Source organism: Cimex lectularius, unplaced genomic scaffold, assembly GCF_000648675.2.
Source record: "Cimex lectularius strain Harlan isolate CLEC.00 unplaced genomic scaffold, Clec_2.1 scaffold7, whole genome shotgun sequence".
In the NCBI taxonomy this organism is placed as follows: domain Eukaryota; kingdom Metazoa; phylum Arthropoda; class Insecta; order Hemiptera; family Cimicidae; genus Cimex; species Cimex lectularius.
In genome coordinates, this window is record NW_019392731.1 from 451,245 (window position 1) to 466,018 (window position 14,774).

Consider the following 14,774-nt stretch of genomic DNA (forward strand, 5'->3'; position numbering starts at 1 on the left):
AAGACCTTTTTTGTACAATTTGTTTTCGTTTGAAAGTGGACATTTGACTTGCTACTAGGTAGCTTTTGTTTGTAAAATTGAGTATATAAAATGGAATCTGTCAGAAGCGATATTCTTTCGGTCAGCTTTGCTTTTGGGATGAGCCATATCTCGAATCGTTAAGTGAACAACATTGAGCTTCCCTCGTTCAGTCTCAATTGAGTCATTCCGAGTCTCGACATGACCTCCAAAGGTGTCCGTCACGTCGCTCCACCAAAAACACCAAAACAGGGTCAACCGACATTGTTCATTCAATATCGTAAGTTCATAGTAGACCTCGGTTAATGAGAAGAATTAGTGACATCACTTTTTTTTATGGAAATCAGTAAATAATATATATGTCTTCGGGCCGACAAACAGCTGTCATCACCGGCCCTCTGCGTGCTTTCCTTCTTTTTCTCTTCTTTCGCCAGTATTTTGGTTTAAACTGGAGCCATTTGAGCGTCTCGATATGGTTTCTAACTCGCTGCTTTTAAATGTGTACCGCGCCGATATCCTAAAATACTAGCTTCTCGTTTGTACCTCAGGTTGTCACATACAGAAGAGAAACAAAACATAAAACACATATATATACATCACCAAAAATACAGAAGTCTGGTCACATTCCCTCCCGAGAGTACTTGATATTCTTTGGGATGGGGGGAATTCAACCCTCTCCATTTTCACAAATGACTTACTATTACTCACCAGACGACACACACTCATCTCGAGTAGTCGATATTCCTCGGGGCGGGGCTATGAGCAACCTCTTCCTTTCACGCTAATAAATCACATTTATTTCAATAAATTAACACAACCACAACACTCGATAGAAACATAGAAGTCTGGTCACATTCACTCCCCGCTAGTACTCGATATTCCACGGTGCCTTTATCATATAATAATATATTATTATACATTAGTATTATATGTGTGGTGATTAGGGACCGTTAATCGATATTTATAAGTATATAATAAATATTATTTCTATATATAATAATAGAACATAAACTTATATATTATGTAATAAAAATACTTAAGAAACGTTATTAATTTATTTAATAATTAATACATTTTTATTATTATTGCTTAAGTAATGAATTTGATGAATGAATTAAACACCAGTTAACATAAATCAAGAGTTTTTATGCTAAGGTTAAATATGTAATAAATTATACATTATTAGGAAAGAATATATAAAAAATGTGTACTTTATGACCAATTGTGTGTTACTCAAAAGGTTTACGTTCATTACAAAAAAATAATTATTATTATTATAAAATATGGCTATTTATACTAAACAGAAGAAATCGTAAGATAAAATAATTTTCAGAAATCACATATTAATATAGATGCGTTACTAATACAGCTGTAGAGCCAATGTTTTATGTAATATTTTGGTGATTTAAATGTAATAACTATTTTAAATTAATTAACTTGACGAGAAACGTATTTAATAAAATGTTTAAAGGGAACAATTATTTAATTTGAAGTAAAAATTCTTGATAAAATATTTCTTTATTTTGTATCTCGGATAATTTTATTTGACGATTATAATAAAGAAAAAAATAAAATAAAAAATATACACTTATTTAATAAAGAAAATTAGTGTTTTTAGGGCATAAATCAATCTTTAACCATAAAAAGTGATAATAAATAGTTGAACTTTGTTAGGAAATTTTTGACCGAATTTTCGACCAGTTAACGACTGTTATTCATATTATATTATAAAATGTTGTGTTGAGGTCAGAAATTTGATAGTTTTGTCTTTTACACTGTACCTTTGTCTTTCCCTGTTTGTTTCTTGTTTAAACTTATTAAAACATTTCTGATGGTTTTTCTCTAAAATGTTGTTTTCCTTTCCATTTATTAAATTACATTTAACATGAAAAATAATTTACCTCTGAAATGTCCAACAAATCAGCAAAAGTAAACGTTAAATGAAAGAATACCGTCAATAGAAAGTTGAAATGTAACACTGAATTATGTAAAATGAAAAGAATTTGAAGAATTTTGTTAAATGGAAATGATGAAGGTAGGGTGAGCATGTAGAACTACCATTTAACAAAAGTACAACGTTCAATATAAATAAATTTAGTTCAATAGATCAAGGTAGATTATTGTTTGGAAATTCAATAATTTCGTGGTCCGCTTGACCAATTAATATATTACAATTAATTACAGTTTTTAGTCGAGATAAAATCCTTAAATAAAATCGAATCCCGCTCGTGCCATTGAATTTTTTATCTCGACTAAAAACCTTAATTAAATGTTTGGAAAGATTATCTTACAAAGGTTGAAACATATAAAAGAAGAAAAAAATTTGTGGTCTTTACACGTGATACGATACTCTAAAAGGTACTATGAATCTTATTTGCGGTCAACACGACAATTGGAACTACGGTCAAACTTGAGTTTTTTTATAAAATTTATTTTTTATTTTCATTTTTTGGAGATTGAAAGGATATGTTGCTTAGTACTAAAATTATTTAAAGGCATTTGCCGGACACCTAGCACGTTTCTCTTACAATCACATTGATGATGTCAGCATTATAACAACATTCCAAATTTATCATAATTTACCAAAAACTGTTTGGTTTTCGATATTTTTAATCAATCCGCCCAATCCATAAACGGCATTTGTAAACTGCCTACTTATTCACGTGCCACCGTGTTCACCGGAGCAGCCCTAAATTTATGTAAATAACCGGTTAAAATTTCAAAATTTATGATTCCCTAATGTATTAATTATGCATTGTGTTAACAAAATGAATTTCAACTCTGTCCGCCCAACGCTGTGTTAATATTTCGGGTTTTAAGTTTAATTCGTTATATTAGCATTAACATGATTTATCAATATGATAAATGGAGGAATAATTGCAAATGCGGGGGTGTTTTTCTCACGGAAATCGTTCAACCTAATTTAAATAATTTTTTGTTACAGAGAAAATGTTTAAATGAAAGCTTTCTCGTTAGTGTTATTTTATACATTTGTTATTCAAGCTCATTAAGCCTAAAAAAAACAAAATTTTTTACTAATGAAAATATTGAGACCTGAACCTTCATAAACAAAGCACCTAACATGATGGAAACATTATATTCTACACATAAACCTTTTTGTGTTATACTGCAAATGTTAAACAAATGAACTTACCAGATTTATAATTAAAATAAAAATATTTTCAGGATATATTACATGTAATGCTTGGTTTTTGCGAACAACATAATCGTACAAAATTGGATCAGATAGTAAATAGATTTTAATATATAGTTTTAAATTAGTTAAGAAGGCATCAAGAAAAATAAATAAAATTAATCTGAGCTTAAAACATTGTAATTCCAATACTTATTATTTATATATGTATAATTGAATTGTGAAATATAAATTACCATGGTGAGACAGAAATTAAATTTGTATTAGAAGATTTTTATCATCAATAAATTAGTACAAATATTCTTTCAAAATTTCACCCAAGAGATAGGAACGCATTATAAAAAACAATTAATTTTCTTGCAAGTATTTTTCAAAGTAACACCAATGGTTTATTTGTAACCTACGCCGTTTTTTCTTTAAATTGGCATATTATTACGTAAAATCGTGGAAAATATAAATTTAAAAAACGGATTTCAAAGGTCATTATCCAAAATGATGTTCTATGACATTTTTTGCGTTTTTTCCTCAAGAGCCAATATTTTCTAAGCATGTCGCCCCAATATTGAACACAAGGTAAACCGCTTTTTTAAAGTTATAAAACTTTTTCTTCTAATGATGAACAAGTACTAATTGCTAACAATAGGTCATTTTTTTATACAATGGAACAATCAGCGCGAAACAGTTTCTCCGATCTGTAATTTATCGTGTATTAATTTTCGTAATGGTTTTCGATTTGAAAGGCACGTTGTCACTTGCGAGGGAACAAGAAACAAAAGCCTCTGTCCATTCAAGGTCAAATCGATGTCCAAAACTGTCAACGAAATTACTCTTAGGTACTCATTCACCAATGTTGGAGAAAGTACTCGGGAAGAGACGCATCCAATCTCTTTCGATATTAAATGATAAGTAAAAATTAGAAACATTTTCACTAAAAAAAGTTTTTAAAAAATGAAGCAAAATAAATCTTACAGGTTGTTGAAATTTTCCAAGTTTGTATTTTTGGAATTAAAACCCAATTTGAAAGGCGTATTGTCGCTTAAGGCAAGCAGGAGGCTCAGTAAATAAAAGTTTAATTTCCTTTCGGTTTATACGGCATAAAAGGGCGTGGGGTTATGAGAAAGGGTCGGTTGCCTTTATCGGGAAAGCAAACCCTTCTGTAGTTTCCAACAAGTGATGCAACCTATCGGCACGGAAAGTGGCTTTCCCTGTGCCACTACGTAAACCCCCGTGGCTGTGCAAACTCATCGGCTCTGTTGAAGTTAGGGTAATTAACGATTTCTCCTCTTTCTCGTTTCTGGAATCGCTAGATTAAACCGTAATTCAAAAATTGTTAACAAGCCAAGTTTTTTTATTTACTAAATACATGTGCACTAAATACTACAAAGTTCATAACACAAAAGAAGCTTAATTTTTTGTTGATAGTTTAGTGGTCAACCTTGAAAAACAACCACATAGTCTATAATAGGGGTAAGGATTACTAGAATTCTTTGGAGACTGATTCAGAATTTCCTGTCACGTCCATTCCTTGTCTGAAGATTACTAACGACAACAGAAAGGTAATACGGGCAATTGAATCAGGCAGTCTATGGGCCAAAACATAAATATAATTTATATTAATCTTGGTCAAGAAAGAAAATAAAAACGAAAAACCTCGTACAGTGGGAAAAAAAGAAAAGTTAGGAATAAGATTCTTTGAAAGCTCTTCTATCATTTGTATGTTCAATGTATTTACGCTGCAAAAAATGAATTTTATTTCAAAAATTTGACTCTAAAAATCTTTCAATAATATTAGGTTTGATAATGTAAAACAAAATAAGGAAAAAACTTCAGAACTTTCTTATTTAAAAGATTGTAAAGAACGATTGTTTGAAGATCGTGACATGCGGTCTTGTGTTATGTAGGTTTAGAAAAACATTTTCTTTATCGTGCCAACGTTTCGATCTTTGTTGTGATCATCTTCTGAGCTTGGTATTTATAAACATTGTTTAAATTTTACAAATCCCAGGCCCTGAGGATGATCTCAATAAAGATCAAAACGTTGGCACGTTAAAGAAAATGTTTTTTCTAAACCTACGTCACACCAGATCGCATCTTACGATCTACAAATAATCATTAACTAACGGTCAATAACAACTCACATTGTAAAGAACGTCTAGACACTACAGCCCACAAACAAAATAAAAACGAAAAATTAAGTAAAATAACATAAAGAGAAAAGTAAAAAATAAGATTATTCGAATGATAAATGTAAAACAACATTAAGAAAAATATTCAGAACTTTTATATGTAAAAGAGTGAAAAGAACTTCTAGGCACTATAGCCATATAAGAAAAATAAAAACAAAAAACCTCGTACAGTGGCATAAAGAGAAAAGTAAGACATAAGATTCTTGCTATGTTCGATGCATTTACGCTGCAAAAATGAATTTTATACAAAAATATGACTTTAAAAATCTTTCAATAATATTACGTTTGATAAATGGTGAACACAAAGTAAGGATAAGACTCCAGAACTTTCTAATTTAAAAGATTGTAAAGATCGATTATTTGGAGGTCGTGAGATGCGGCCTGGTGTGACGTAGGTTTAGAAAAACATTTTCTTTATCGTGCCAACGTTTCGATCTTTATTGAGATCATCTTCAGGGCCTGGGATTTGAAAACATTGTTTAAATTATACAAATACATGTAGTATGTGAAAAATGAATATATATCATTGTATAAATTCATTTTTTCAGCAAAATAATAACGAAAAACCACGTACAATGGCATAAAGAGTCACCTAAATAATAAAATTCTTTGACAGCTCTGCTATCATTTGTAAGTCGATGCATAAAACAAATTTTAGTTTAAAAAATGTGACTCTAAAAATCTTTCCGCAATTTTATGATTAACACATATAAAACAAAATTAGGAAAACAATTTAGAACATTCATGTTTCTTTTAATAATATTACAAATGATAAATGTAAAACAACATTAAGAAAAAAAATTTAGAACTTTTATATGTAAAAGAGGAAGAAAGAACTTCTAGGCACTGTAGCCATCTAAGCAAAATAAAAACGAAAAACCACCATAAAAAAAATAAGATTCTTCTACATTCCTGCTATATTTGTATGTTCAATGTATCCACGTTACAAAAAACAAATTTTATTTAAAAAATTTGACACTAAAAATATTACACTTGATAAATGTAAAACATAAGAAGGAAGTTTTATTTTTACTTCAGATGTTTTATATTTAAAAGCTTATAGAACCTCAAGACACTATATCCTATAAGCAAAATCTGATTTTTGCTGCTTGAAAAATGTTTTCATTTTGTCATTTTTGTAAAATGAAACAACGTTCTAAAATTCAATTTATCTGTTTCAGAAAGCCTACCCACAGAGGATACACAGAATCCACATGGTTAATCCAACTCAGGGGATGGAAATGGGGATGGCGCTTTTCAAGCCGATACTGTCGAAAAAAATCAACGACAGGGTAAGCGATTTAAATTTAATTACCGGACTTTTTCACGTTCGAGCGTAGAGAGAACAAAATTGGTTTCAAATAGACGCCAACGAGCACCGACCGTGAAGCGAACGACCGCGCATCCTGACAACGGACAATATTTGTTCGTTTATCGAGCCAAAACCAGAGCCTGTAGCACTGCAAGAAATTGTCTTTTATATATGTTTAAAAAAACACTGAATCGTCAGTTTTTACACAAATGACATGCCATATAAACAAACAGCCATATATAAATAAAATAAAAAGTTAAATCACAGAATTTCAAATCGTAAATTTAATCAATTTATCATTGACATCTAAAAAATACTTAGCCTATAATTTTTATTATCCTTTTGTTTGTAAAGGAGCGTTGTTTTATATACAATTTTGTTATAACATCAGGAATATTAGAAAAACATGACAGGGTAAGAACCACAAACTAATAATATTTACTCATTAATATCTACATGATATCGCCCTAAAATGTCTAAATTCGCAGGATAAACAAAAAGTCAAAATGGTTATTTTCTTGAAAAATTAAACGAACGTATATACGAACTGTATATAAAAATATAAAATTCTGAGAACATACGTTGTCATGGATTCCTGCAGATAGAAATTATTCTTTACAAACAATTTTCACATACATGTAATCACACAATTTTTTTTAAAATTTGGATACCAGGGACTAGAGGAGTTTTCTCCTGAGCACACTGCAGCTGAGCTGTACAGCTTATTGTATTTTATCCCTGTCCCCATATTTTGGGGGAGGGCTTGCAACACAAATGTGAACTTGCGCCCCCGTTGTACCGGTATTCTTCCATCGAAGAAACTCATTTTTGAAGGGGGTTGGGACCAAATTCAGGATCAGTCAGATCAGATCCCGCCCCTTCCATTGATGAGTGTCGTGTCAATTTATTTCAATTGCGGCCACCGGTCCTCTTAGGCGTCAGAAAAAGTCCAGAGGTGACGGTGGGGATCGAACCCACGACCGCGGGATCTACTAGCCGAGAGTCTGACGCCTTAACCACTCGGCTACCGCGGCCCCCAATCACACAATCATACTCTATCTTCTAAAAACTGCAAAGGTATGACAATCAGTATATGACACCTTAAAAAGTATTTACTCTATTGTCGAGCTAGTAATCAAACAAATAGTCACAAAAAAATACGTGCAAAAAATACACACTTCTTAAGAAGCACAAAAACAAACTGAAAAAATAATCTAAATGTGCAGAGTAACCAAAAATAACTCTTAAAGAAAACAGAAAATAATTAGAAAATAAATTAGTTTTGACTATATATGGTTTAACAAATAATTTTACCATGAAAAAACTGTTTTTTTCTTTACTATACAATTCATGAATCAGTTAATCAGAAATTACAGTACAATAATGGAAAAAAGAACGTTAGCTTTCCAACTTGTTCCCTTATGCAAATCTCTTTTATTTTTAATTTATTCAATTTGCCCCTAGATCAAACTCCAATGCATCTTAAAAAGTTTTTAAACTTCTTCCATTATTTGATTAAAAAAAAAACAATTAAAAAATATTTTTTATGTTAATAAATAAAGTATTGTACTGATCATTAACTGTTTAGAATTAGAAGGTACATAACTTTAAATCAAGATAATCAACAATTATTACATAAAATTCGATCTGATTATTAAAGTCAGGTAATATGCCACAATCGATTTTACTGAATTTGTGTTAGTCATGTACTCTTTAAACAAAATTATTATGAATTTGGGAGCTCTACACTTAAATATTGCCTTGCAGGCTTTAAAGAAAAAATACACATTTATCCTGTGCGTGCAATAGTCATGTACAGAAATGTGATGAAATTGGGAGGTCGGCTTCAGTAGGCAACAAGGTCGTCTGGTCTGACCGGTGGCTCCTGTTGCACAAATTTGCCTTGACATTACAGGCCAATACCCTTTACTTTTACTGAGCCCACTCAGTAGGTTATCGGCTCATTGTAGAAGGTTTTTTTTGTCTAAGGGACCTCTGTCTTTTTTTTGCAGTTCCTCGTTCACCGCGACTTAAAGGATTTGGTCGGGATGCTCGGAGACGACTGCGTGCCTAGCGATTTGGGAGGACAGGCGCCATCAATAGACGAAATCAACGGTATGTATAATTCTCCTTGATATTTCAAAACTCTTGAACTTTCGAAAGTTGAACAGGATTTTCAGGATAACTCCAATATAAAGTAGATGTAGACTAAATAAAATAAAAACATTTAATAATGTAGCTTTTTAATTTTTAATTAATTTCTTGCTATATGCTTTTAGGACAAGGAAAATATTTAATAAAATTGACGAAGAAATTTTATTTATTTATTGTACTAATGGCATAATTAACTTCTAATATTTATTTTTTAGTTACATCGATAGATAGATCTCCGTCCATTATTAACGCAATAAATAGTAGTATAGTCTTATTCGTTATTAATTTTTGAAGATGTAAGCGAGTGGATTTTTTAATTATTTTCTACAAATATAATGCAAATATATAAGTTTGGATAATCATTATTGATTGTCTGAAAGATGCTTTTATGCACAGGATAATATTTAATAAAATTGACGAAGAAATTTTATTAATTTAGTGTACTAATGACATAATTACTTTCTTAATATTTATTCGTTAGTTACATCAATAGATAGATCTATGAAAATTATTAACGCAGTAAATAATAGTCTAGTCCTATTTATTATTAATTTTTGAAGATGTGAGAGGGTGGATATTTTTATTATTACCTACAAATATAAAGTACATTATTTAAGTTTTGGTAATCATCATTAATTGCCTGCAACATGCTTCTAGTACAGGATGAAATTTAATAAAATTGATGAAGACATATTAATAATTTATTGTTCTAATGGTATAATTAAATTATTAAGATGCATTTTTGTTCACTTCGATAAATAGATCTCTGTCCATTATTAACGCAATAAATAATAGTATAGTCTTACTTCTTATTAATATTTGAAGATGTGAACAGGTGTTTATTTTTATTATTTCAAACAATATAATGCACATTATTTAAGTTTAGATAGTCACCTATCATTAATTATGTCCTTCAGAAGTATTTTGCTTTTATAGATAATTATATAAGTTTTTTTATTATTGTTATTTAAATCCAATATTTTATATTTTATTGCTCTATTATTTTATAGCTAAACTATTTAGACATATACTTACTCTCTCTCAATTTCTCACCCCCTCTTTATCTACATATATATTTTTCTCATTTTTGTTTCTGTTTCTCTTTCCCTTTCTCACTCTCTCTCTCTCTCTCTTTCTTTCTTTCTCTCTCTCTCTCTCTCTCTCTCTCTCTCTCTCTCTCCCTCTCGCTCTTTATCTCTTTTTGTCTCTCTTTCTCCACCTCTCCTCTCATCTCTATCCATATATCTATCTATCTCTTTCTACTCTTGCATCTCTTCTCCTTTCTTTCTATATATCTATGTCTCTATTCTTACCTCTCTCTTTCACTCACTCTCTCTCTCTTCCGTTCCCTACATGCAGTATAAGTAACATATCTCAGTTGCATTAATGGATACTGAAGTTATAACTATAATATCCAGTAATTTAATTGTTAGTATATGAAGTTTTTTCTTTTTCTTTAACTGTATATAAGTAAAATAACAGTTTGATAAACTCTGGTATTTTTGAAAATAGGTATCCGGCAATGTTATGTACCACGAACTGCATTACGTATTCATACATCTGTCAACACGTTTATTTCATCATTCCTTTTCGCCCTAATTATAAAAACATTGGACGACTAGAAACTCTGGAAGGGTTTGTGTAACGCATCTGTCACAGTGTTACACAAATCGTCACATATACGTTTACAAAGAATTTGAAAAAAAATGTAGCAACGCCTTTGAATCGCCAGCCGATAAGTTCAATACTGTAGGGTATTACCTATTATATTAAATATATGATCATACATTTTATACAAAAGAAAAAGTTACTCGTTTCTAATTGCCGATTTATTGAAAAGTTGGTGGTATAAAAATATCAAGCATTGAAATTATTATAAAACCTGGAAAAGCACCGGCGTAGAATTTAAAAGCAGTAAATCATTACGTATTGACGTAGCGTAATAACGATCCTTTGATTTTATGTTAGTTGGAAAACTTAGGAAGAAAGAAAGTGCTTCCAAGAAAATTCTTAGGATAAAGTTTTCGGCCGGTCCACACTTAATGATTCAAAGTTCAACTTTCTCTATTGACTAAGTCACTATTCATTCGGTTCCAGACATAGCAATAACCTTCTCGTCTTGTTTATCACCAGAGATGTAATAGTCGCGTTGGTAGAAAACGGCAAGCTGATGGTGTCCGGCCTGTAGGTGACACTCACTCGGGAGATACAGATTGGCAAGACTTGTCAGGACGTTCACAGCTGTATCATGATCACGACTGTTCATATAGATACAGTCATGCGATACAACAGCGTGGGGATGGCCGGGCTATTCTATTTCCTGCGAAAATGACGCTTTGTTTACACTCGTAGTCGTTTATCTTATGCCGCTGAGTTTCAGATATGTGGGAAAGAAAAACATCCTCCTTTTATACATACAAACATGTTAAAATGTCACAATACTTGTGTTATCTTTATTTATTTAAAAATAAATATATTATTATGGGATAGTTATAATAAAGAAAGTTAAAACCTTTTGTTAGACGGAAAGGAGTTGACAATATTTCCTAATTTCAAGAAAAATAGGAAAATTCGATATCGTCCTTCTTTTCTTAAAGCTCAAATTAGCCATCGCTAAGTTCGTTTTATTGGGGAAACGCTGAAAATAAACTTGATCTTTTATAGTTTATAAGGGATGTAGTAAGGCCGGTAATATTACCAAAAAAATTATAATCGCTAAGCTCATTTTCTTTTCCACTCTTTTTAATTATGTTACAAATAAAGCAGGGTAAATTGGAAGTATCTCAACATGAGACGCCATTTTCAAATTTTTGTCGACATTAATTGCCCTAGATGTCAGGACATTTAATAAATTAAAAGTCCCCCAGAGGGGGAAAAAATCCTCTGCTATTTTAAAGAGAATTGCATTGCCCAATGGCGAAGGCTAACTTTCGAAAAATAATAGTTTCATTCTGTACTTACAAGATATTTGGAGATAATTGAAGCATGGAAATCGGTCAAAGGAACCAGCTAACCTTCGGATTAGATTTTTTTCCATTTCCAAGGTGTAGATACAACTCGAAAGGAGGCACTATCGGCCTTTTCGCAAAAACAATCATCCTCCTATCTTTTTGACAACTTTCAGGTTTTTGCAATAACGTTGAAGTCAGAGGTGCTCGCCATAAAATTTCTCCTATGTACATTCATATCACACATAACTCCCTTCCCTACGAACTCTGATCATACTGATGCGTGCAAAATTTTCAATGTTACGAGACGTTACAAAATCAAAAACATTAAATAGGATGAAACGAACAATAAAAGTTGAAAAAGTTACTCTCAATTATATCTCAACTGTAATAAAAGTAAATTGTATTTTCTTAAATATTACATGAGAAAATTAAAGAAATATATACAGCTATAATATATAGTTGTGTATATTCTCCGACGTTACCCACATAAAATTAAAATGAGAATTTGAGACATGAAATTACTGTATAAATGTGTACCAAAATAATGTATACTTAAATTTGTCCTTTGGTCTGAAAGATTTTCGTCACATTTAGTCAATGTATATTTTTGTACAGTTGATAATCAATTATTAAAGTGTGGCCAAAATTAAGTAGCATGTATATAAATATATAAATAAATTAAAGAATATATATATATATATAAATTTTTTATGAAACAATTAATTTATACATTCATAAATATTTGTTAATTAATTTATAGATTTTTTCTTTTAAATACTAAATTGATTTATTCTACATTAAAATTACGTGACGTTTGGTTTTTAATTCAGTTTCGTCTTTGTCATCCTTTCACCTCATTTTTTGGCAATTGAACAATTTTTGTATTTTTCTAAATGTACTTTACTGTGGCATTAAAAAGTCCAGTATACAGCAAGGCTTAACGTGCAACTATACATTGACTGTCTCTGATTCAGTCAGAATTATATTGAAAAATAGTAGGTCCGTGCTATTCTCGATTAAAATTTAACTTGTTTCGCCAGGATTCGAACCCATGCCAGAAATCGTGGGAAATGCGTCAGACGTATTAACAACTAGGCCACTGTGTCTACTCTATTTTAAGTATTATATGTTGCATGTTCAAGTCATTTAATGATTAACAAGTGCAGTAAATGTTATTTGATAAACGGCAAATTGTTGAAGAAGCATTTCTAGAACTTGGAAAATTTGTTTTCATTCAAATCTAATATAACTATCTTGACTTTTAGTTTTAGTCAAATTTTAATACAACAAAAAAGTTCTAAACGACAAATTTTGCATTATAGTTAGTAATAAACAGGCACTTTTTTATAGCAAATACTTAGTCTAAAGCATTTAAGCAATTACACCTCAACACAATTCATTTTCGTTGACCTAGTTCTACACCCCACCATCTTTTGAAGAGATTGCCGCCCTCAAATTCAAAAATTAATAAGAACAACTTACTCTGATATTATTATTTCAAAACGCAAAAAGCCTACCTATGCAATCCTAACCTAACAATCTTCTTTTTGACCAAACCTGGTAAAGTATTAACACGCAACATTTCATCAATTTTACTAATTTCAAGACAAAAGTATAATATTAAAGCGTGGTTGGCCAGGTAATCGAATATTTGTTGAACGCATATAACAATCTCCAAAGTTATAATTTATTTTAATAAACTACACGATTGGGTTAATTCAATCGTAAAACAAATACCTGGCCGTATCATGGCCGCGTCGTTATCGCCTCCAGCCAAGTTTGTAAACGGATTAACCAACATTGTATGATTATTTTTCAGCTCGTTGGGAAGAAAAGCTGATAGCCTACAGGGATTGGTTCCAGTGCAACGACGGCATCAAATCAGACGAATCGAAGAGAGTCGGAAAATGTCGCTACCAGTCTGAAAACACCTTTGGAAACCAGGGTTCTTTTAGGAAAATTGAAGTAGACTAGATTATAAACGTAAGCAAAACATGTAAATAATAATAACTTTCCTCAACTGTAAATACTATAATGATAATCTAATCAACATACCCAAAAACCAGGATAGTAACACTTTGTTTTTAACTAATACTATTAAATTCAATATAATTAGACATAAATAAGTTTATATAAGTAGTATAGAGTGACTGAACACATTGTTTTCATTCTTGCACTGAAAAAGTTCCATAAGCCTTATACTTTTAGTTTTTAAATTTAATAAATGTACTTTAAATAAATGTCAATTTTTATTGAATAATTACCTGTTCAACCCATACGTTCGTCGTCATGATTTGGTTTTTCAGGTTCTGAAACACAAAGAAAAATATATTAGACCAAGCCTTCAGTCTCAAATTAATGGGAGGTTCATGCACGCTACAAGTCGGCGAATTGCTAAACTTGATATCTCTTTTTTTTATAAAAATTTTAGTTACATAAGGGCCAAGGCATAGGAATTTCTTTCTTTTTTCCTCTTCTTTCCATTGTTCTGTTCAACAAAGATATTCAATTCTGTCATGTTTGTTGTCAATTGAATGATTTCAATTGACACCTTTGATTTTGATATAATAAAAGAATTTTACATGAGTGTAAAAAAATGTATTATAGGTATAAGATAATTTTTGCCGTTTAAACGAGACAAAAAAGGTTGTACGTAATTACATCACGTAACAAATACGACTCAATTCCGTTGCATTTTTTCTAGTTTTGAAACTTCCACACACATTTTCTATCCATGTTATACAAAAGAAGTCCAAACAAGGAAAACATGAAAAATTTCCAAAGAAAAGAAAGAGATCCGCTCCTCGTAGGACGGCTATTAGCTTCTCGAGCGTTTGATCTGTATTTATTCTGTAGTATTTATTGTAGTTAGTTGATAGTTAATTATTGCATCTGTTACTTGTTATTTATCTATTAGTTTGTGTCTTCAAATTGTTAGTTTTGACAAAATGTAATTTGTTATTTGGTAGGTCTGCACCTTTATTTATTCATGTTGTTGT

At 30.9% G+C, this 14,774-nt stretch overlaps 2 protein-coding genes across 2 annotated transcripts in view; one reads left to right on the top strand and one right to left on the bottom strand.

The window, feature by feature from the left end:
- Positions 1-14,015, top strand: part of LOC112126895 (alpha-tocopherol transfer protein-like) — a 45,109-nt gene extending 31,094 nt beyond the window's left edge. Inside the window, exons 5-7 of the mRNA XM_024226862.1 lie at positions 6,540-6,650; positions 8,683-8,785; positions 13,595-14,015. Coding sequence (XP_024082630.1) covers positions 6,540-6,650; positions 8,683-8,785; positions 13,595-13,749 — 369 coding nt within the window. The 3' untranslated portion in view covers positions 13,750-14,015. The remainder of the gene's footprint in view (positions 1-6,539; positions 6,651-8,682; positions 8,786-13,594) is intronic.
- Positions 1-14,774, bottom strand: part of LOC106663856 (acetylcholine receptor subunit alpha-like 1) — a 272,550-nt gene that overhangs the window by 83,149 nt on the left and 174,627 nt on the right. Inside the window, exon 3 of the mRNA XM_014389050.2 lies at positions 14,040-14,084. Within this exon, the coding sequence (XP_014244536.1) occupies positions 14,040-14,084 (45 nt within the window). The remainder of the gene's footprint in view (positions 1-14,039; positions 14,085-14,774) is intronic.